At 42.4% G+C, this 24,145-nt stretch overlaps 1 protein-coding gene across 5 annotated transcripts in view; it reads left to right on the top strand.

The window, feature by feature from the left end:
- Window positions 1-24,145, top strand: part of RCAN2 (regulator of calcineurin 2) — a 267,426-nt gene that overhangs the window by 159,006 nt on the left and 84,275 nt on the right. The window contains exon 1 of one of the 5 annotated variants that reach the window (XM_034991420.1): window positions 9,879-9,980. The exons of the other annotated variants lie outside the window; for them this stretch is intronic. Coding sequence (XP_034847311.1) covers window positions 9,894-9,980 — 87 coding nt within the window. The 5' untranslated portion in view covers window positions 9,879-9,893. Of the gene's footprint in view, window positions 1-9,878; window positions 9,981-24,145 lie in introns of those variants that run through there. 5 annotated transcript variants of the gene reach the window in all.

Here is a 24,145-nt window from a genome sequence, read left to right as displayed (position 1 = left end):
GCAGTAATGTCCATCCCTGATTAATACCTATAAAGACTAGTACCTATTACCACTACAAGTCATAATCTCAGGTTTTACCTTTAGCCTTCTTTTTTGCTTTTTTGTTGTTCTTGTTAATGTAAACATTAATGATATTAGCTAAAGATTGAAATGAACAACTGTGAATGTGTATCTGTCATGGATATATAAAACTGATCACATTTTAACATACCTAAGTTATTTCAGATAAAGTTAACCATATCTACCTAGGCTTAGAACCTTAGAATCTACTTCTCTCCCTGCCTCCCCTTCTCTTTTTTTCTGGTATCTCCATCCTGCCTCCCTCCTCGTGTTACTCCCCATCCCCAGCCCATTACATTGACAGCCAATTAATTGTTAAATCCTAAACATTTTATCTCCATGGTGTTTCTCATATCCACCCTTTTCCTTAAATTACTATTCCATCTCCATAATCCATCCCCTCAGTGCCTTCCAGCAAGAGTCTGGACACAGGGCTCAATCCCATGACCCTGAAATCACGACCCTGAGATCACGACCTGAGCCGAAACCAAGAGTCAGTTGCTTAACCGACTACACTACCCAGGTGCCCTAAGGCTTTCTTGATTTTGCTGGTAGATGGAATCTTTCATCTCTATAAGAAACCCACTCTTGTCACTGGCACCATCTCCTTGAAGATGAGACTCTGATACTTTCCAATCCAGCCTTCACATCACCACTAGAATGCTTTCAAAAGTGCAGATGTGTTCATGTTCTGTCCCCCAGAACGTTAAAGTTTATGTAGCAGAGAAGTTAAGAGTTCACACTTGGAGATAAGTGGTTTAGATTTAACCTAGCTCTACCACTTTCTAGCTACTTCACCTGAGTCAAATGACTTCCTCATTCTCTAAGTGGGGCCTATTGTGAAGTTTAAATAACACAATGCTGATGAATTAGGTTAACCCTAATTAAGTGATGTATGACAGGACCATAAATTCCAAGTTGCAACTGAGACACAATAAAATAAAAATATGATAGTCCAAGTAGACGTAGGTATCAGACCAATATGCAGATTTTCAAAGCAGGTGACCAAATACTAGTTAGATAGCTCCCAAAACCTGAAAAGGGGATTAGCAGGGCAAAACCATCAGAGATGGCAAGATGATTCTGTGAGGCGGTTTTCTTTGCAGAGATCCATCCTGGGACTCCTGCTGGTACTTCAGGAGGGCTTTAGGATGGTGCCAGCTCACTCACCCCTAATGTAAATAGGCGGAGGGGTAGTTTCAATGAGACGGTTGGAAAACCTGATGAATGACTCCCACTTTATTGTCCCCTTTGTCCCCTGTTATTTAATCTAGGGCTGTGTGTGTGTGTGTGTGCGCATGTGTATGTGAGTTAGCTAGGACTTTTTTGGTTGTTAGTGACAGAAATAGTATCTGAATTGGCTTGCGGAAAGAGGGAGGCATTGGTTGGAATAATACTAGAATATCATTGATATTCTCCTGACCCAGTTTTGGTTTGGAAAATCCTCATGAGAACTCTGACTGGCTTAGTCTGATCAGGGCCACCTCAGATGAATCCAGGATGGAAGGAGGAGGAGCAGTTCCCAGAGAAATAAATGTCCAAAGACAGGAGTGCTAAGCAAACAGCCTATTTGTTTTTCATCCCTGTCATTTTTCAAGTACATCAGCTTCTTAGGCATAGCACTGCCTCTATAAAAATGCACCATCCGATTCAGATGTGGAGGTTCGAAAGGGGAAATATGTCTTCTTAAAGGAAGGATCGAGGCAGGGATAAGACCCTGGGAACTGGGGAAGAGGGCAAGGCAAAGAAGAAATGGTGATGGCTTCCTCAGCATGCCAGTTGGGATTAGCTGTCAGAGATTTGTAGGACTTCAGTAGGTGCTAACTGCTCACATACCCACAGTGATGGAATGGCTGTCCTTGAGTCTGAATGAGGGCATTGCAGCTACCACATGGCATAGGGCTGTCTGCTGCAAACTGGGGCATTTGATTTTGATTTTGTGTTCCTCATTCTCCCCTTTCAGCATCGCTTTCACTTCTTATGGACCTCCCCTGCCCCCACCTCACCATCCCCACTGCCCAGTGACCTGAGGCACCTTCATTGGCCTCACTCTCCCTTCTCAGGCTCATTCTCCTTCAGAGGGACCCGTTTTATACACTTACATCTTGTCCATGTCCCCGGCAGCACCTGTCCTTAGTCACCACTCAGAGCAAAAGGATTTCACTTATTCAGTTATTCATTCACCCAACACATGTTCATTGAGCTCTCATTGTGCACCAGGCCCCATTGTAGGCACATAGGGAAACCATAGTGAACAAGTTAGGGGAGCCCTGCCCCCATGGAGCTTGCATTCCCATGGGAGAGATAAAATGAAACTACACAAATAAATGTATACCATCAGTTAGTGATAAGTTCTTTGAAGAGAAATAAAACAAGAGGAAGAAGATAGTCAGAAGGTGCTACTTAGTGAGAGACAGATGAGGGTAGACTTCTCTGACGTGGGCCATTGAGCAGAGACCTGCCTTCCGTGGAGGAGTGAGCCCTGCTAAGATGGGGGACATGGCATTCAAGGCAAGGGATGCCACCTGCAAGAGACCTGGGGTGAGAATGTGTTTGACCTGTGATGACCGGACCTAAGTGAGGTATCACAGAAAAAGAAGTGTAAATGGCTCTTAACTGCAGGAGCCAATGCTCCACTTTGCTCTTAAGAGTAATGCGAACAAAGCTCATTGAGGCCTTCTGGGGTGTGTTTAGGATGTTTTGCTTGCTCAGGTGAGAAACAGAACCTGAATTAGCTGGAGAAAAGATAGTGGGGATTGACTAGAACAATGCTGTACTAGTGCACATACAGAAAGACCCATATATGTGTCCATAATAAGAGAAGTGCAAATCAAAACTCCACACTGGACTAAATGCATCTTGCTCACCAGATGGGCAAATGTCTAATACATTCCACAACACATGCTGCGGGGAAACACTTTCTCATAAATTGCTGGTTTGGAAGCAAAATGACACAACTTCTATGGAGGAGAGTTTGGCTGGATCTAGCAAAATCACATATACACTTGCCTTTTAACCCAGCAATTCCACTTCTGGAGTCAGTCCCCAAACGTGAAAAAGCATGAGCAAAGTCTATCCATGGCTGCATTATTTAATAGCCGAAGACTAGAAACAGTCCTAATGCCTATCAATAGGGGCCTAGTTTCGCAAACTTCATAAATGGTGGAATACTATACAGCTATAAAAAGGAATAAGAATATTACTATATATTACTATGGAATGATCTCTAGGGCCACATTTTTTAATGATAAAAGCAAGAGAATAAAGTGTGCAAATATGCTCTCATTTGTCTAAAAAGGAGAGGGAAAATAAACATATATATTTGCTAGTTTGGCTTTTTTTGGTAACAAAAGAATGGATAAACAATAAAGATGAAATAACAGTGACCTGTATGGGAGGGAGGAGGGGAATGGGGTGAAGGAGACAGGGATAAAAGCTCTATTTCTTTGTAGATTTGTAGTTTTGAATTTTGAACCATGCAATATTTTTTATAATTATAAAACAAAATTAAGTTTAATGGGAATGATAATCCTTATGAATTCAAAGATGTTACTTTGGAAAAAAAGCAAACAACTTTGGAAACATTTTAGAAACAAATGAACCTTACAAAGTAAATGTTTCTAAAAGTAACAAATTTTGAAACCAATGAACCTAACTTTTTATCCAGTTGGTGGGATAGAGGAACTATTTCAAATGACGGTAAGACACCGTAACTTGTATCTCCTTTATGGGATATACCCAAAGGGGAAAAAGAACTGGGAAAAAAATCTTAAATTGTTCCTTGTAGTATTAATCATGTGATTCCAAGACTGCTGTACAGATAGTATGGGATAAGGCAAGTGAATAATTATGTTTTTGGTAATGACCAAGATATTTGATGTAGAAGAAAGGGGATACAGATATAAGACTGATGCATCTCAGCAAAAACACTGTAGTCTTGGATTTGAAATCATCAGTCTGAACTCATATGCTATCTTTTAAATACATTTATATAATTCCTAGCTCTGTCCACTGAAATGCTTATAAACAATAACCAACCCGGTGCGAAGAGCACCTCTCTATAAGTATATAAATTATGATCTGAAAATATGTTAAAATACTTGCTAAGTGGAACTGAGGCTCCTTGGAGAAATTGTTGATTCTTTATCTGAAACAGGAAATGGACAAGATGAGCCTGGAATATCTTGTCATGCCAGAAGGAGAGGTAGCCCTCGAAGACATTGGGATTATGTCAAAAGGACACCAGAGCCAACCTGATTAGACTCTCACCAACCAAAATGGGCAATTGAAGCATCAATAAAATAAAACTACAGTGGATTTAAACTCACTATTAGACTCTCACCAGCCAAAGATGGGCAATTGAAGCATCAATAAAATAAAACTACACAGTATTTAAACTCACTAAATATATTTAATTCATGAGTTCATAATGATACTTAAAAAAACCTCAATGATCTTCTTTGAAGGATAATAAGGAAACAAATTATTTTTAAAAACTAGCTAATAAAGGAAAAGAGTAAAGTGTGTATTTTGCCTGTCTCACACAAATGTAGATGAGTAGTTCCTCTTCATGGAAGTAGTCCATGAACACATGAAGAAGGAGTACCATTATTCCGCAAATCCTAAAGAAAGAATGAGTCTAGGCATTTGCATTAAAGGAGAGACAGCCTTGCATTACGTACCCCCTGATGGAAGAACACAATACCATCTAGGAAGGAGGTCCTGCCACACCTGAATCCATCAGTCTTCTGAATCTAACTAACAGGAGCTACAGGTAACAGAGAAACCAGTTAAATGACACTGTGTGGAGCTCATCATGAAAATACAGACTGGGGAAACTAAAGGACAAATGACATGATTTCATCATCAACAGCAAACTCCAAGGAAGAAGAAGAAGAAAAAAAAGAAGGGATGTGGGAGAATTCTATAGATTAAAAGAGACAATGAAGACACCACAGCTTGGATCCCAATTTAGACCAACAAACTTAACAAATGAAGGAAAGAAGGAAGGAAGGAGACAGCAGATGAGACTGGGGAGGGAGCAGAGAGTGGATGAGAAAAAAGAGAATATTGGTAGTTTGGAGCAATGTGCACACTGGCAGGATATTTGATGATAAACTGAGGAAGTAGTCTTTCTTTTGGGTTGTGTGATGATAGGTATTGTGATTTCCAAAGAGGAACCCTTATCTTTTCGAGATATATACTGAAATATTTACAGGTGATAGGGTCAGACATCTGTTTCAAAATAACTGGGAGTGAGTAGGGACATGAAGCAGTGATCCTCAGACTTGGCTTTGCATTGGAATCACCTGGAGGGCTTATTAAAATACAGATACCAGCCTCGCCTCCAGAGATTCTCATTCAGTCTTGGGTGGGATTCAAGAATTTGCCTTTCTAGCAAGTTTCCAGATGATGCTGATGCTGTTGGTGGGGACCACACTCTGAAACCTACTGGCAGAGAAGAAGCAAGATTGGCCCCCAAAAAAGTTATTCTTGCATCTGACTGGTGGGTATGTGAAGGCTTATTATTATATCCCTTCTAGTTCTGAATATGTTTGAGGTTTTCGATGGTAAATATTAAAAACAAGTGATACCAAAAGACATGTAGAGGAGCAAAGCCTTTGACATCCCATAGCTTTCATGGGAATATCTGTGTTTATTAGCAAGGCAGATTTGGCTTCTGCCTCTGGATTAAAAGATGCACATCTCCTCCTGCCTACTTAGAGGTGACTGTAAGAATTGCCTGGCCAGAGGGGCAGGAAAGTGATCTTTGTCTAAAGGGTCTGCATCATGTTGCATCCCTTTTCTTAACATGGTCAGTCATTGGAAGAGCAGTGGTTTGGATGAATTGTATGATTTTATGGCCACTTCTGCTGGGAAGGGTGCTCCTGAGCAGAGCTGTGCCAGGATTCAGCTGTCAGGAAAGGGGGTGATCACAGAACTTCTATGCCCATATACCTTCCTGCAAGGACCTTCCTAAAACTCCTAGATCAGAAGGCACCTCTTTTGGGTTGAGTCCCTCTACTTGTCTTTTAAGATGCATTCATCCATTTACTTATCCATTCATGCATCAGATATTTAATAGAACACCTCCTAAGTGTCAGGCACTCTTCTAGCCCTTGAGAAAAGCAGTGAACAGAATAGGCAAAATCTCTGCTTTTGTGAAGATTAAATTCTAGTTGGAGGAACAAACAATAAATTAAAAAGTGAACAGTAATTTCAGAGAATGAAAAGTGCTATGAATAAAATTAAAATGAAGATGCTGGGATAGGGATTGATTCTGTGTGTGTGTGCACGTGCATGCGTATGTTTGTGTACACATTTTATTTTACGTGATCAGGGAGAGTTTCTCCAAGGGGATGGTATCTGAGCTGAGAGATGGATGATAGGAAGGATCCAGCCATGAAGAGATCTGGATATGTTCAGACAAAGGCAATAGCAAAGTACAAAGGCCCTGAGATGAGAAGGAACTAGGTGCTTCTTTGGAATGCAGAGAAAACCCGTGGGTCTGGGACATGGAGAGCACAGGGAAAAATGGTATGAGATGAGATGGAGAGTGGGTAGGAGCCAGGGTATGTAGGGCCTTATAGTCATTAGCCAGCGTGCTTATATACATACCTCAGACACCTCCAAGCCTGTCAGTCATCTCCCAGCTATAAAAAGTACACTCTGTCTAGAGAAACAGGACACTATTTTAACATGGAAGCCCCTTAGGAGCTCTGGTCTATAGGAAAATGACTGCTTTTGTAGAGGCAATTGAATTGTATTGTATATCCAATTTGTTGAACCAACCTATTTTAAAAGCCCAATAATTTTATTTTAGAATCACCATATGCTCTCAATGCATATAATTCCACCCTAAAAACACTATTTACTCAACTTAATACTCGGTCCCCTTGTTAAAATACAGATTCCTCTGTGATGGGTAATACTCTGAGTTATCAGTCATTTCATGCTAATATAAATGAGTTGATAGCTGTATCCTTGAAAAGAGTTTTAAGAGAGGAAAGCATAAAGTTAGTGGTTTCTGGAGCACAGGAAGGAATCTCCAGTGCAGAAACAAATCAGAATGGAGAAACTAAGGATGCATCAGAAAAAAATACTTACGTTACAATTTTGAGTGGGTCTCTGCCTCCTGGATAGACTAATGTCCTCCTGCCAAGACTTATCATAGCACGGCTGTTTTTCTTGAAATAACATATGTGAGTCCTTTCTAGCTCTTTCCTACATAGAAAGTGTGAAAGAATGCACAGATCCCAGTGATTACAATGCGTTGTTCCTACTGCCCTGCTGTTCCTTGTTGGGCTCTGGACATGCATGCTGGACCTAACCTCTGCAGATGAAGTGTTTTCAGGACTGAAACAGTGGTCCGCTGCAGGCAGCTCAATCAGCTGATGTGAACAGACCATAGGCATCGCTTCCCAACTTCACATTCAAGTGACTTCATATTAGTTGCTTGCAATCAGCCCTGATAAGAATATTTACACCACAGAAATCAGCAAACACTACACCCTGGGCTTTTCTTTTCAGCGAGCTGATTGTTAGACACTTACCAGCACGCCGCTGGTGTGAAATTTTACAAAAGTCAATTTTAGCATACGCCATGGCATATGGAAAGAGTAGTGATGTCTGTTTTGCCTCTTGAACAGATGTCGATGGTATTCAAAATTATATTCATCTTTGTATATACTTTACATTTTGGCTATATTTATGTATATATAAGCTCCATATATGTTCTCAAAAACTTTTCCTGGCATTCCATGGGCAACTGGGTAGACACTAAGGATCCCTCAAGGCTTTGAGTCATCTGTCTCTTGTTCCCTTGTCTACCCCTGGCTACAGTCAAATTTGAGCTTCAGTATGCCTTGCCCCTCAAATAACCTATTCTTTTTTTGGTCTGAGCACTTCTAGTCTGCTGCCCCTGTCTGATGGGCTCCCCTCACCTTCTCTGTCTACCCCTTCTCTGTCTACCGTAGCCTTACCCATGTTGCAAGATCAGAGCAGAGGCCATGTCCTCCTTCTTGATGCTCACCTGCCACAGCTGCTTTCATTATCCATTGCTCTTCCTCCAGGGTTGCCACTAAATGCTGTCCGTAGCTCCTCAGCCACCATCTCGACGGCCACTGGCTCATTGTATAGATGTTTGTCTCCATGTCTTATCTCCTCCGCTGGATTTTAAGCCCCATGAGGATAGTGAATTTTGCTTATTCATCATTTTACCCTTAAGAGCATCTGGTGCAGAGCTTTGCATATAGTCATCACTCAGTAAGTGTTAGTTAAATTATCTGCGTATATAACTTCATATTCCCCATAGTGGCCTGGACATCATAGTAAGTGCCACACAGACACACACAGATACACACAGACAGACACACCCACAAAATTTCATCAGTCTAAATATTTGTATTTGTGGACTGCTTTCATTTAGCATGGGAAATCTCTTACTGAAGGGGAACGGACACTAGGTCCAATTGTAATCCAATGAGGACCAACCACAAAACTTGTACTTGTGGTCTGAAAAGTCACCTTTCTCATCTGCCTGCAAAATTGGAACACTTTGTCCAATCATGTGTTAGAAAGGTGCCAATCTGATGCTCTCATGGCCACCAAAGATGCCACCGCATTCCCAGGGGGAACAAATCCTGCGAGAATGTTAGTGAGTTCTACTGGGACTTTTACAAAACTAATGATAAAATAAAAACTCATCTGATAATTTCTCTTTGCTCATCCCTGCCGTCAAAGAAGGCTATTCCTGTTTAGTTGATTCATTCATTAAACAATTATTGCCTTCTCTCTCCACTCTGCTCAAGTCTCAGATACAAAGATGAATTATCCATGGCCCTGCCCCTCAATGATTCACAATCAGGAAGAGAAACCAGAAAAAGCAACCAGACACGTTCAAAGTCTCAGGCGAAATAGAGCCCCGAGGCTCTGACAGTGACCCACATCAGTGCATTTGCCCATTAGATTCTGCCATCTGTCCCCGCATGAGACGTTTGCTGTAACTCCTTTTCCACGATTGCTTTTGGTTTGAATGACCTTGGAGATAGTCTGAAATCTCGTGCTTGGAAGGGTGCTTTTAGAGTTGCTGGTCTGCACTTACGTGCTTCAAATAGAATTTTACAAACCTAATCTTCTCCTACCAGGCCGCCTAAATGACTGACGACCAGCTCTTTAGTCACTCCAAGAATGGATTTCTATTCAGCCCGTGCCTGGGATGCATTAGGATGTCCAGAACACGTGTGGCTGCTTAGCGGCACAGGGCAATGAGCAGAAGCCAAGCAATTTGCAAAATGCCTCAACTTCCTGCTCATCTCTGAGGCAGAAAATTGTCACACCTTAACCTCAGGAGGCTCATCTGCAGAATTATTTACCCACCCTCCCGAAGCAGAGCCTCTCGTGTCAGATTCTCCCCCTTGCTTTTTGCAAACATAAGCACTCGGCTGAAACAACAGCTATGACTCAGTTCCTAGCGAATGCCGCCTGAATTGATTTAGTCTGAGTTCAGATTTAGCACATAATCATGTTCAATTTGCTCCACTGCACTGCCTAGAGATAAAAGGCTTGGGGGGGAAAAAATAGCTTCAGCTTGTGTCAGTCTTGGTGGTGATGTCATTGCCATGAGAGAGCCGGGGCCGTTCATTAGTCTGCTGTGCAGCCTCAGACGCGGGCTGCGTGCGTGCAGAGGGAGCGGGCTCCAGGTGCCGAGCGCCGGCGATCCCCAGGGCGAGGCGGCACCCGGGGCCGGCCACGGCCACATCCACCTGGAGGCTCTTCCCATCACGCACAGCTCTGAGGTCGCCTAGCTCTTGATTGAAAATTCAGGAGGGGGAATGCCAGCCCCTAGCATGGACTGTGATGTTTCCACTCTGGTTGCCTGTGTGGTGGATGTCGAGGTCTTTACCAATCAGGAGGTTAAGGTATGCACCTGCAATCTTCCTTTTCATTGTTGCTGGTAGTGAAGCTGCTCGGCAGAGCCTTTTTTCGCTTAAGGAGACAGGCAGGACTTTGGTTAATAGTTTTCAGCTCACAGTCTGCGCTAGGAATGCAAGTGGGGAGTGCATGCCTGTGTTTAATTAGAATAAGTTAGAAGAGGGACTGGCACATGAATTTCGAATGTGATAAGGTCCACCATTGTCTGGTTTTTTTTTTCCTTGTCTCTTCTATTAGGTGACCCCCACCCCCACCCCCAGGCATCCCTTTCATAGTAGACATGTTTTCGTAGTCTCGTATCTGTGTGTCAGTAAGGAGAATTTGCCAGTCCGTAGTGTTGAGAGGGGTATTCAATGAAGAAAGCACACATAATAAACGTCGCACCCAGGACACCCTGAGAGTGGGACAGTAAGCCCTTCAGGGCCCGTCACTGCACTGTGCCATGCATGATGTGGTCTTCCAGTGGAACAAAAGCTGTCCTACAGATGACAGGTTCAATCTCTAGCTCTCTGGAAATCAAAGTTGCAGAGCAGCTGCTGAAATTTTCTTTGTCAGGCAAAGGAAGCAAGTCATTTTCCCTCAGCAGTTGTCCATCAAGAAAGTTCAGCCATAAATAAATTTGGCATCTTAAGATGTAGGACTCCAGGCTGTTGGTCCCCACAGATTGTCTGCAGCAATCATTTAATTGTCTAGGTAATTGTCCCCTGATGATAGTCGGTCTTTTTTTTCCCTCCTCATTTGGTTTTATATTATGAAAAAGAGTCCATGCTTGGAAAATGGGGATTTTGCTTTCTTCTCTCGTATGGCAAAGAAGAGCTAGCAGAAGCCTCTTACTTGAACAGTTCACACAGAGAAAGGACAGTTACTCATTGTGTAACAGGAGGAAGCAAAGGGGAATTACAGTGCATAATCATTTTCCGCCTTCACCTTAGTCTGTACTCAAAGGAAAACCCTGCATTCTGCATTGTTGAGTGTGTGTAGGTGACACCCCGGGGCTTGGCAGGTGGGGATTTATGCGTTCACTAGCATATCACCAGCCTAACACTTGGCTCTGTCATTCAGGACTGCGGTTTCGAACCCTCTCTTGACATGGATTCAAGAATCCGGTTTGTTGTTCCTGAATATTTCAAATGTGTGGCTCCGTGTTTACCAATTCTGCTGGTGCTGTGCCTGTGTCTACCACCTGTCATATTGAGGTTCGGAAAATTAGGATAGCATGGTTTGGTGCTGCCTATGATTGTGTCCGAAATGGAAACGTGCGTGCAGGGACCCCCGGTGCTGCCGGTCAGACCTGCCGTAAGCACCCCAGGAGAGAGAGCAGCCATGAAAGCCCCTCCGGTTTAAAACCAACTTCCAGTCCCGTGCAGGTAGCTGGATAGAGAGACATCTTCCAGCAACTGCTGGTACAGAATTATGTGTCTGCCGAGTCAAACTTCCTAGTTCCCCTCTGTCCTTAACAGTTATCTGTTGATTACATGCGTGCTCTGCAAACGTCATAAGATGATCTGAACTTTTTTTAGTCCAAGAAATGATAGTGAGAACATTTTTATTCAGGATCTGCAATATGCCAGGTATTGTGCTTATTCAGGAAGGAGCTTAAAAATATGCTTGTATGACAGATGGGTCTGTGATAAAGACATATGCTATTTCTTAAAGATGGAGTGTTTTGTGGAATTAAGGGGACACAACATTCCTACAGCTGATTGTCCTTGAGTGGCTGGGAGGGCTTTGTGGAGAAAGTGATGCTTGCACTTAAAGGTGGGTAGATTTTGATACAGAAGAGGGGCGGCACAGGGATGGAAAGCATTCCATTTTGCAGTCGGGTGAGTCAATGCATTTGACTGCAGTAGGTTCTCTGTGAGGGATTGGATGGGAAACCGGGGAGTGAGTCAGGGCCAGATTATAACGCAGCTGACACTGTTCATCAGAAATGTATGGGTTTTTCTGGCAAGACTCTCCCCAGAAAGATGTGTTAGATGTCTTTACTGCTAGACACCACTGAATCACAGTGGATTTGTTTCTTTGCGGCAAGTTACCTAATCTTTCTTGTGCCTTATTTTCTCACCTGTAATGTAGCTATAATAGTAGTTTCTACCTCATTGGCTTGGTAGAAGGATTAAAGAAAATTATACATGTGAGATAATTAACACAGTGCCTGACACGTATTTAGTGTTCAATAACTGTTAGCTCTAGCTGTAACTGTCCCCGTCATCTTTTTAGACATCCTCTGAAGGTGATAGTTTCCTTTTGCCAGTTAACTGGAATGTCTTAACTCCAGCTGAGTTTACAGTGATAATCCAGGACACTGAACCTCCTTTCCCTCCCAAATCCCCAAACACACACACACACACACATACACACACATGCACACACACTAGCAACTTAGAAAACACAGCACTTCCTTTTAGACATTTAATGTAAAATGGTGACATTATTGGGGCGCCTGGGTGGCTCAGTCGTTAAGCATCTGCCTTCGGCTCAGGTCACGATCCCAGGGCCCTGGGATCGAGCCCCGCATCGGGCTCCCTGCTCGGCAGGAAGCCTGATTCTCCCTCTTCCACTCCCCCTGCTTGTGTTCCCTCTCTTGCTGTGTCTCTCTCTGTCAAATAAATAAATAAGATCTTAAAAAAAAAAAAAACGGTGACATTATTATCAAGCAAAGATCTACTTTGTGCTTATTAAAAAAGGGGAAAAAATGCACAAACTAAGGCAGGCCAAAGAGGTTTGTTGAGAAAAACCACATGTTCCTTGTTTAGAAGTGAGCATTGCTTCTTGTCAGGAAGAGATGTTCAAATGTAAAATTCTGGCACCGAAGTTTCTCCAAAGGTAAATTTCATTAATTACCAATCTTTTATACATGATGGAGCCAGGAGTTCCTTTCTTCAAAGTCTTTAATATTTAGTGTTAGAGAAAAGGGAAGCACTTGGGGCGGGGGGCATTGTCTCACATGCCTGCAATCCGGCTTGCTTGATCTCAGGCTTTCTTGCGTTTTACAGACTCTCCCTTTATACAGGTAGTGCCCTTGGGAAAGCAACCACACCAGGGTTATGCAACCAGCAAGCACTCTTCACAAGTGCAGTGGTTTATTTGAAAGGAGTGGAGACATATGCAAATCTAACATCCTATTGCAACTTAGAAGACCTTATCCTCAATGGGGGATCTCAGCTGGTTGCATTGAGGTCCCTTTGGGCTCCAGTGTCCTAAATTTCATCAAAACTGCTAGAGCAATAGTACCAAAAAGAGGGGGAAATCAGGCAAATAGAGTTCTGCCATATTTGTCTTTCTCCAGATACTCCATTGGTGGTGGTATGAACTTAGCTGTCTGTCTTATGGCATAAGAATGCTCAGACAGAGGAAGAAATATGAAGCCCTCCCAATAGAAGGAAAATGATAGGATGAAAGGTAGATTATGTATGTGTGTGTGTATACGTGTGTAGGGTTGGTTTTGTACGGTATTCTTCCCATATTTCTGAGAATGGTCTTCCTCCTCCACATGGAGCCAAATCCTTCGAAAAAATGAAAGGGCTCCAGATATGGGTAATGAAATTTATATTTTGCTTTAGTCCAGTGGTTCTTAACCCTGCTTGACCATTGGGATCCCCTGGAGAACTTTTAAAAATATTGACAGTGCCCAGGCCCCAAGCCCAGAACTTGGCCGGTGGGAATGGAGCCCAGACACAGATTATCCTATAAAGTCAGGATCTTGTCTCTTCTAGGCTCAGATGGATGCAGGTGGGGTCAGGGAAGAATTACCTAAAGTAACCTCTGCTTAAACACTTTGACCCATATCCCCCAAATGAAGATTTGGCATATGCAATTTAGAAGCAGTGTCTCCAAGCTGTCAGAAATGTTGAGACTCACCCAACATTTTTTGACCAGTTCACCACACCTGCAGTTCTTCCACCTGGTTCCCAGCCAATGATAAACACTCTTCTCCGCTGCTGGCCACGGTGGGTGCCTTCCCAGAGCTGCAGAGGCAGCCTGCAGAAGAATGTTCTCCCTCCCCTTGGGGCAGCCTAGCCTGGGGCCATCCCTCCTCTGCAATGAAAGCTTCCCCTATGGAAAAGAGGTGGATGCCTCCTTTCTGGGCTAGAGGGCTTCTGTTTCATATTCCATGGATCCAGTCTTTTGTTCAAGGACATTCATATGGGGGACAAGGGGCTCACAAAGCTCCTTTCTGCTCACTGGGAAACAGGCAGAAGGCGTGATAGGTCTTATTAGAAGAACAAAAGTTTCAAAGACTGTTGGAGCTAGAGATTTGTTCATTCCTTCAAAAACATGTGTATGTGCACTTAACTACGAGCCAGGCAATGCTTTAGGCACTGGGAGGTGGACAAGACAGACATCCCTGCCCTCATGGAGTGTATGTTTTAACAGGGGAGGTAGATAATCAACTAGTAAACAGATAAATGTATTCTGTAATTTCAGGTATAATAAGGGCTATGAAGAAAAATGAAGCAGAGGGAGGATAAATTGTTGGAAGGGGAGTTGCTTTGGGGGTCCTTTGAGCTCCGATTTCCTAAATTTTGCTAAAGCTGCCAGAGCAATAGTAACAAAAAGAGGAGGAAATCAGGAAAATAGAGTTCTGCCATATTTGTCTTTCTCCAGAAATTCCACTGACCACTTTTTGAATGGATGGCCAGTGGAACCATTTCTGAGAGGTGACAGTTTATTTTTTTATTAACATATAATGTATTATTTGTTTCAGGGGTACAGGTCTGTGATTCATCAGTCTTACACAATTCACAGTGCTCACCATAGCACATACCCTCCCCAATGTCCATCACCCAGCCACCCCATCCCTCCCACCCCCCTCCACTCCAGCAACCCTCAGTTTGTTTCCTGAGATTAAGAGTCTCTTATGGTTTGTCTCCCTCTCTGGTTTCATCTTGTTTCATTTTTCCCTCCCTTCCCTTATTGTCCTCTGTCTTGTTTCTCAAATTCTTCATATCAGTGAGATCATATGATAATTCTTTCTCTGATTGACTTATTTCGCTTATCATAATACCTTCTAGTTCCATCCACGTTGTTGCAAGAGGTGGCAGTTTGTTAAATGTCATTGTTCCAATGTCATTCAGACATCTAAATGAAATGAGTGAGAGAGCCATGTATAGATCTGAGGGCAAAGCATTCCAGTAGGGGGAACAGTAAATGCAAAGAGAGGCTATCTTATTTGAAGTTCTTCTATTTTACCCAGCCCCTCATTTAGCCTATTTCAACCATTCATTCATTTCAGGGACCTACTGAGGCTATTACTATTTTATGTCATTATGTATATTTTTAAAAGATGCTCCTTTCTAGAAACTGTGCTTAAGCAGATTTCCTCATGCTACATTTAATGCATGTTGGTTCTCTGGGGTGAGGAAGTAATATAAGCAGAAACTTGTTCTCTGCATAATAATTCTTCCTATGCTTGGAATCTTAGGATTGCTATAGGACTTCCCCTCACCCCCCATTTCTGAAAGGCCAGGGCCTTTTAAGGTAACTCATAACTCCTATTTTCTCTCCTCTGCTTTTAAAAATGTGCCAGTATCCTTCCAATCCATGTAACCTTGGGCAAATCTCTTAACTTTTCTGGACACATGATAATCATGCTGAGAAAAATGCTCAGTGCTTTGTGTATTTTGTTTTCCTTTTCACGTAATAGTATGAGGTGACTGACTCATGGTCTGTGTCATGCTGTTGTGTGAGTTATGTAAGAAACCAGCACATCGAGGCCACTTAATACAATGAAATCTCTGTCATTTTGAACCACTGGAAATTTCAAATTACTTGTTTTGTTTGGCGGGAGTCGTAGGAGGAGAAGGATGGAGCAGAGCTGGTATGATACACTTTCTACTGTACTTTGAGGAGAGACAAGTGACACAAGTGAATATGTGGGTGATGGGTTTCACGGATTGATTTGGAAGAAATGCTATGAGTATTTGTCAGGGGAACCACTCAAGCCTCGTGCCTATTTCTCATGCTTCTCACGAACACAATGCTGGGTGGAAGGTCTGATCGCAGCCATGACCTTATGGCTCTACAGAGCTCTACAGCTCTTTCAGAGTCTTCAGAAACCATTGTGCTCACTTGGTAACTTAGATGACTTCGAGCTGTACATGATTTAATTTCAAAAATTGAAACCTTCTAGAGTATTCATGGTAACATGGAGTAACCAAAATGTTAACAGAAATTCTCATACTGTCATGGATGGCTATAATATTAAACGGCATTTGTTTCATATATCTGTCCACCTTTAGTTTCTGAAAACCAAAAGGGAGTGTATGGGAGGGTGGGTGGGTTGGCATGTTCATAACAGATCTTACCTCTCTAGCAAAACAAAACCTTGCTCTTTCTCAGGGCGCCTGGGTGGCTCAGTCTGTTAAGCATCTGCCTTCAGCTCAGGTCATGATCTCAGAGTCCTGGGATCGAGCCTGCATTGGACTCCCCACTCAGTGGGGAGTCTGCTTCTCTCCCTATCACTCTGCCCCTCCCCCCCATACATGCTCACTCTCTCTCAAATAAATAAAATCTTTTAAAAAATTTGCTATTTCTCTGATAATAAAATGGACCGGAACTGAGGCCATTTTTGAAAATAAATGAATAATGCAAAACTGAACATTAGAAATTAACCCTAAAAATACTTTAAGAAACTTAACATTCTTAAAGGGCCATATTGAATATTTTCTGAAGAAAGTAGCAAACATCTTTCACAGAGTGGGAAGAAGTGATTTTATGCAAGTGACAGATGCTCCTTGAGAAGGTTAACAGACAGATTTCTCAGCCACCTGTCATGTTAGGAGATGACAAGGTACAGTATTCAACTAAAGACATTGTCAAGCAGGAAAGTCAACTAAAAACTTATCTGTTTAAAGAGTCTTTTAACTGTTGGAAAGTAACTGAGACACTGACAGTTTCTACCTCTAACCTAAGTGTCAGATTTGTTGAGCAACAACAAGGATGCCACAACATCCTTGTTAACTCATTCTCCTAAAGCAATAGATCTGAGTGTAAAAATGGGAGTACCATTTGCATCTGATTCTGTTCAAATACAACTATCCATAACTTATAATAGCCTGTTTTAGTACTTTCTGATGAAGCTTAAAATTGACAATAAGAAAGAAAATGACATTTGAAACATTTGTTATCATTTGATCTGTTTAGATTGTAAGCTTAAGAGGCATCATGACTTTGTGGTGAGCAGCTCAGCTTTCCAGGGAGGTCATAAACTCTCCAACCCACGCCTGGCCTAGAATTTCTTTATGTAAAGGGAACGTATCCCTTCCCAGCTCTAAATCTAAGCTCATTCCAAATACAACTTTAAAAAAAAGCAACATCATTTAATGAAGATTTTTTTAAATTTAAATTCAATTCGCGAAGGTATAGTACATCACTGGTTTGATATAATGTTCAATGATTCATCAGTTCAGTATAACACCCAGTGCTTTTATTTATTTATTTGACAGAGAGCGAGAGAGAGAGCACATAAGCAGAGGGGAGGAGCAGAGGGAAAAGGAGAAGCAGACCCCTGTGGATCAGGGAGCCCAACACGGGGTTCATTCCCAGGACCCCGAGATCATGACCTGAGCTGAAGGCAGACGCTTAACTGACTGAGCCACCCGGGTGGCCCATAATGAGGATTTCAAGTGGGTAAAAGTTATGTCCTCTCCACTCTGTCTAGAATGGAGAATTTAAAAGTAGTTGAGAATAAAATATCTACCAAGTTAGACCTTCCCTAGAAAATACTCACTATATGTGCTTTCATAGTCCTCTTTTCACTAAATGTATCTAGGTGGAAAATACACACATACACACGCACACAACATACACACAAACATATGGTGTATTGCATATATATACTAAATATTTTTCTTCCTTTTTCTTTTTCCCCCTTCCACAACCATGGAATGTTTCTTCTGTACTACTCTGGGCTGTCTAACTAGATCTTAAACTTGTCAGGGGATAAAGAGTCCAGGGACGGTGCTGATGAGCACTGGGTGTTACATACAACTGATGAATCGTTGAACACTACATCAAAAACTAATGCTGTACTATATGTTGGCTAACTGAACATAATTAAAAAAAAAAAAAAAAGAGTCTAGAGAAGGTTCCTGGCAAAAAAGGCTGAACAGAAGTCTAAACAATTCCTACAGGCAGGGGAAACACTAAGAAACCCATTGCCTTTTCTCTTATTATTATAAACCAAAGGGATGTGTACATTCTTATAGTCCAGTAGCCCAATTACATTCTCCAGAATCCAATATGCCAGCACTGAATTGTGAACATTTTTTAAAGGTTTTCAAAAAGATCTTGACCCTTCAGCTTCCAGAAAGATGATGTTAGCGAATTTATCCTTCTCTGTTAGATTGACCATGGACCAACTTTCATCCCTCCAAATGGCACTTTCCTTAATATTCTACTTGTCTCAACAATAGGGTAGTTTGCTGCTTAGTTGTAAGATATCCCCCCCCATCTCAGGTGGTTCTAAAGGAATCAGTGGGCAATGTTCCTGTTGTGCATCAAAGAGTTGATTTGGGGGAGTCATTTAATAAGTTGATCATTAAACATGACAATAGATGTAAACCCCAAGAGATTTTCATCTCCATAGATCAATATTATATGTTATCAAGATAAGCAGTTTAGAAATTCTAACAGGGCACCTGGGTGGCTTGGTCAGTTGGGCGTCTGCTTTTGGCTCAGGTCATGATACCAGGGTCCTGGGATCGAGTCCTGCATCGGGCTCCCTGCTCCTTGGGGAGCCTGCTTCTCCCTCTGCCTCTGCCTCTCTCTCTCTCTGTCTCTCATGAATAAATAAATAAAATCTTAAAAAAAAAAAAAAGAAGAAATTCTAACAGCTCCTTGCATTCACTGAGTACTTCTAAAGGCCAGGCACAAGGCACACACCAGGTATTCCTTGACATCCCCATAAGAGACCTAAGCGTCTATTTTCTTGCCCCATTAGAAACAGGTTCCTGATCAGAGAAACAAAACTTTCGCACCAGATTGCACAGCTAGAACTTGAAAGAACTGGGACTCAAACTTCAGTTTGCTTCATTCTTCTGCTACTAAAATATTCCTAAGGATTAATTAACAAGCCATTAATTAATTATTAGGAACAAAGATGTAAGTCTTAGAGGATCAGACATTGAACTCATATGCAGTATTTCTTCTAGTGTCCAAAACAACTCTTTGGCTTGTATTTCTTATCAGAGGCAGGAGTACTCCTTTTATAGAAATCAGTAGTTGAGATCATTTTACTTTTCTCAATAAATCTAACATTGTGACACTCCTAGGCAGAGCATTTGTTCTGGATTTCATTTTAAAATTTGTTTCAAAATCTAATAATGCCATCTCGTCGGGGAGAAAAAAAAAAGTAAAGTCTTCTGGAAAACCCAGGGGCTCACCAACAGGCTGATAACACCTGGCATGACAGCCCTTTTGCTCCTTTCCTGGTGTCACCGAATATTTTCCATCAAGGGAGAGGGGTGATCTGTGAAGTGTGGAGCAGCAGTGGTGAGAGTGTTAATCACAATAATAGTATTTGACTCGTGGGCAGTGCTTTGCGAATTATGCAAAACTCCGCTTTATAGGACACCTCCAAGGTAAATAAGATCACACAGTTCATAAGGGGAAGCTGGGACTGGTATTTTGTTCACGATGCAGGATCTCACGGGGGTATCATCGTAGCCTGATCAATAGTACGTCCAATAGAATTGATTTCCTCTTCTGTGACTTCCCTGTGCCTTTAGGTATTGCTAAGACAGTCCTCTCAGGCCCCCTTTCCTAGAACAGCAAAGGCAAGCAATGAGCACCCTTAATAATTGCAACAGTATATCGAGTACTTACTATTTGTCAGGCACTGTTCAAAGTGCTTTTATTCATTAATTCTTTCATTCATTCATCCATCAAATATGTATTGGGTGCCTTCCTTGTTCAAGGCCTCACACTAGACTCCAGAGACATGGAGATTAACAGTCCTCTTGGGTACAGAAGCCTGTGCTCTGTCATGGTGCAGTGTTGGCCTTTATTCCAGTCCATTTCATTTTTCCCAAAAAGGACCACGCTGTTTCGACCTCTAAAGAAGCCTCCTTCGCTGACATGGGGCAAGTGAGAAGGAAGCAAGCCCGGCCTCCAAATCAGACACCCTACTGAGAATTCTCTATTTGGCTCCTCGGACACTTACTGACTGTGTGACCTTGAGCAAGGAGACTTATACTTTGCTTCAAGTTTCCTCAACTGCACAAGGAAGAAAATACTAGTACTTCCCTCATCGATTGGTGGTGAGAAGTACATGCATTTAAGTATATGAAAAACTTAACACAGTGGCTAGCACACAGAACAGGCACCAGTAAAGTTAGCCTTCATCACCACCACCATCATCATGCTCAATAGTAGTAGACGTCTTTTTTTTTTTTTTTAAGATTTTATTTATTTATTTGAGAGAGAGAGAGCACAAGCAGGGGGAGCGGCAGGCAGAGGGAGAAGCAGGCTCCCCATTGAGCAGGGAGCCCGATGCAGGACTCGATCCCAGCACCCTGGGACCATGACCTGAGCCGAAGGCAGACACTTAATCGACTGAGCCCCACCAGGCACCCCAGTAGTAGACTTCTTATATAGTTTTGGGTTATCTTGCCGGGGTAAGATGTGCCCATCATTATGTCAGACTCTTGCTCTGCAGTTTTCCACTCCACTTTGCACTTCCTCAGTGATACTCTGAGGTCACAGAACCAGAGTGGGAAGCCACTGGCTCAGTGAAGGAGCAAGGAGCCACAGACCCAGATAGGTGGCAAGGATGCTGTGGTTGTCAGGCTGTGTCTCTTCCCTGCTTTGTGACTTTTCTCGTCCAGATGTCCCTAGGTCAGTTCCCCTCTTGAGAGCAGGCAGCAGCAGGAAATGAGGTGTCTGGACAAACAGGAAGTATCTCACTGTGCAGCCACTTGGGGTTGGGGGGGCAGGGAAGCCATTCGGAAGTTGCCTAGATGACTTAGTTAATGGAAAGGGAAGGAGTCTGGAAACCCCCCGCCCCCACTTGACTAAAATTCAGAGGCTCAGTGGTTCCCATCTCAGAACAAAGCCCAAGTCCTTGCTGTGGTCCTCAAGGTTCATCTGACCTTGCCCCAACTGCTTTGTCCATCTCATCTCTTCTGTATTTGACTCAAACTACCTTGCTCCCTGCATGTGCCAAGCATCCCCTTTAACTTGTGTTTGCTGTGCCCTCTGCTCGGAATGGTCTTCCTCCTGGTGGTCCACCTGGCTTGCTCCTCTGTTATGGAGCCATTCCTTGACCACCCAATCTAAAAGAGCACAGCCCGGGGTGCCTGGGTGGCTCAGTTGGTTAAGCATCTGACTCTTGATTTCCGCTCAAGTCATGAATGCAGCGTTGTGAGATCAAGCCCCACGTGAGGCTCCCCGTTCAGTGGGGAGTCTGCTTGAGATTCTTTCTCTCCCTCTCCCTCTGTCTCTACTCTTCCGTGGCTCTCTTTCTCTCTCTCTCTAAAATAAATAAATAAATCTTAAAATAAATAAAATAAAATAAAAGAGCACACAGCCTGCTGGTCACTTCTCACCCCATGCCCTGCCTTGCTTTCTCTCATGGCACAATCACAAGGTGACATACTCTGAGTTTATTTATTGGGTCATTGTCTATAGCCATCCCCTCCTACCAAATGCAAGCTTCATGAGGGCAGGGGCTTTTCCCTTTGTCCACCGCTGTGTTCCTAGAGACTGTCACGCGGTAACATCAAGAAAATGTGTGTTAACAAAGGAATGATAGGCTCCAATTCTCAGTATCCTTGAACGTGCAGTTAGGCCACCTTCTTTGAAAGGGAAGTGAAGATTCGGGTTTCCAGATAAAAGGCCAGGTTTAATAAGCAGTCAGAGAGAGGTATGTATGGAGGAATACAGGAGTTTAAGGTAGGATGCCCATTTAACGTAAAGAGAGGTTGAACATAGAACCTAATTTTTTCAAAATATATTTAAACACCTCTCTCTGAGCAGGAATTTTAAATGGGCTTATAGATTATTTTCACCACAGTAATGCTAAACTATAATTGCAGTTCTTTCAATATTGACCTTCACTTCTCATTTCTATTTTAAAACTGCAGAGATAGGTGGAAATTAGATTAATTACCCAAGCTGAGCTGAATTTCTCTTTTGCTTAATAGGCTTCTTGCCCTAAAAACTTTGTATCCTGCCATGTGCACCTACCTCTGACTGCTTATTAACTTGTGTCATAAAACTAGTAAACAGTTCTGTGATACTTGAAACAAACAAAAAAGAACTGAACTTAAAAGTGCTACTATTCATTGCCTGAATAAAGAAGCAGTAGATCTGAATTATTAATGAGCAGGTTAGTGGATGGTCTATTTTATATTCTCACATTGTAAGGAAGCGCTCCATACTTTATGGTGCTCAGCAAAATAATATTCTATATTTAAATAACACCCTATTATTAACAGCAATCAACATTTACGTAAGCCTCAGAGGACTGAGCCTTCTTTCATTGAATGCTTATTCATGCCAACCCTTTGATGCAGGTGGGAAGTATTCTCTCAATGAGGAATTCAGGTTAGAAGTGTTCCCCCAGATTATGTACCCAATCAATAGAGACTTTTTAAAGTTTGCTTATTTTTCTTTCACATTCTCATTGCATAGTTCTTGGAGGTGGAACCAAGAAGCAACTAGGTATAATGATTTACTGGAAAGCAACCTGGTCTTTGGAAGCAAAAAGACCTGAATTCATGCTCTGTCTTATTTATGGATTTTCTTATTTATGTAAAGAAAAGATATAGATTTAGGTTAAGGGCTATTGGAATATACATTATTACTGATGTCTGTGAGGCATCTCATCCATTCCTCCCATATTTATCAAAGATGATGGAGCACTTGTTAGATAGTAAGCACTGATTCCATACTTGGGAATTCAGGAATGGAGACATGCCTCCTGCCATCAAGGAGCTCACAGGTTGATGGAGAAGTAGAGGTGGTAAATAGATACATAGAGTTTAGAAAATGCTATGGTTTGGGTAAGCCTAGTGTGCTTTGGGAATCTATAATAGGGTGGTCTGGGATGATGAGGAAAGGCTTCCTCAAGGAGATAACTCTTGAATTACAGCTTTATAGTTTAAGTAGGTGTTTGATAGGTGTAGGAAAGATGGAAGTAGTAGGAGGGGGTATTTCTGGGGGTGGAAAGAGGGCCTGCATCAGAGAGTGGTGATGCTATGAAGAAGTAGCACCTGGGTAGATGCTGGATTATACAGAGGCTGGGCCCACATTATGGAGGAGTTGGACCTTATGCTTGAGTCCAGTCGGATTGGGCCATGGCAAGCATTGTAAGCAGAAGAGTGACTCATCCTCCTGCTCTGGCAGTCCTCTGGGAAGTCCTCTCTGGTTGTAGCATGACTGTGGCCACACCAAGGCTGATGCTGCAGAGCCATCAAAGAGGAGGGGGCTGCCTCATCCCAGCCAGACAGGAAGAGGGCCTGCAGACCCAGTGCAGAGTCCCAGCATCTCCAGATAACCTTGTTAATTGTCTTTTGTTATCCCTCTGCCTTTTCTTTTTAAAGAGGAAAGAAGTCAAAATAGAAAGGCCACCATCTGGAGGATGTCATTAGATTGCCATTCAGCAAGATTGTTCTTGGGGAAAGGAAGGTGTATATGTTAGCACTACACCTGGGGTATTCAGAAAGTACATTCCCTTCAGCAGGCATGTATTGATTGTCTTCTAGAGCTAGGAATCTAAAATCAGGAATCCAAGCCCTAGTCCCTGGGGAATTGCTTAGTCTGTGGGCGAAGGAGATGAACTTACAGGCACAGGCAGATGTCCTTTATCCGAAAAGTCTGCCCTAATGCCTCTTCAAATTTTTAATAACTTGGGAAGAGAAATTCAGTGATGTTAAATGCAGGACCTAGAATATTCTGCCCCCACCCCGAAAGCAAATAAACATGCAGAACAAACAAACAAAAAATAACAACTCAATATTCTATTACTGCAAAAATATGTTCACAGGGGCTAAGATTCCCTGCATACATGAAGCAAAGAGAAAGAAACATTTGCTGCCATGTCCTTGTAGTTAACTGTGGCCATCATGTCAGCAGTCTTACCTCAGTACAATAGTCAACATTTAATAGATGGTGAATAAAAGTGAGATGGGGCCATGAATTAACAGTG

The sequence above is a fragment of the Mirounga leonina genome, unplaced genomic scaffold, assembly GCF_011800145.1.
Source record: "Mirounga leonina isolate KUSES-001 unplaced genomic scaffold, KU_Mleo_1.0 Mir_53, whole genome shotgun sequence".
NCBI classification, from domain to species: Eukaryota; Metazoa; Chordata; class Mammalia; order Carnivora; family Phocidae; genus Mirounga; species Mirounga leonina.
This window is presented reverse-complemented; position numbering and strand designations above follow the sequence as displayed.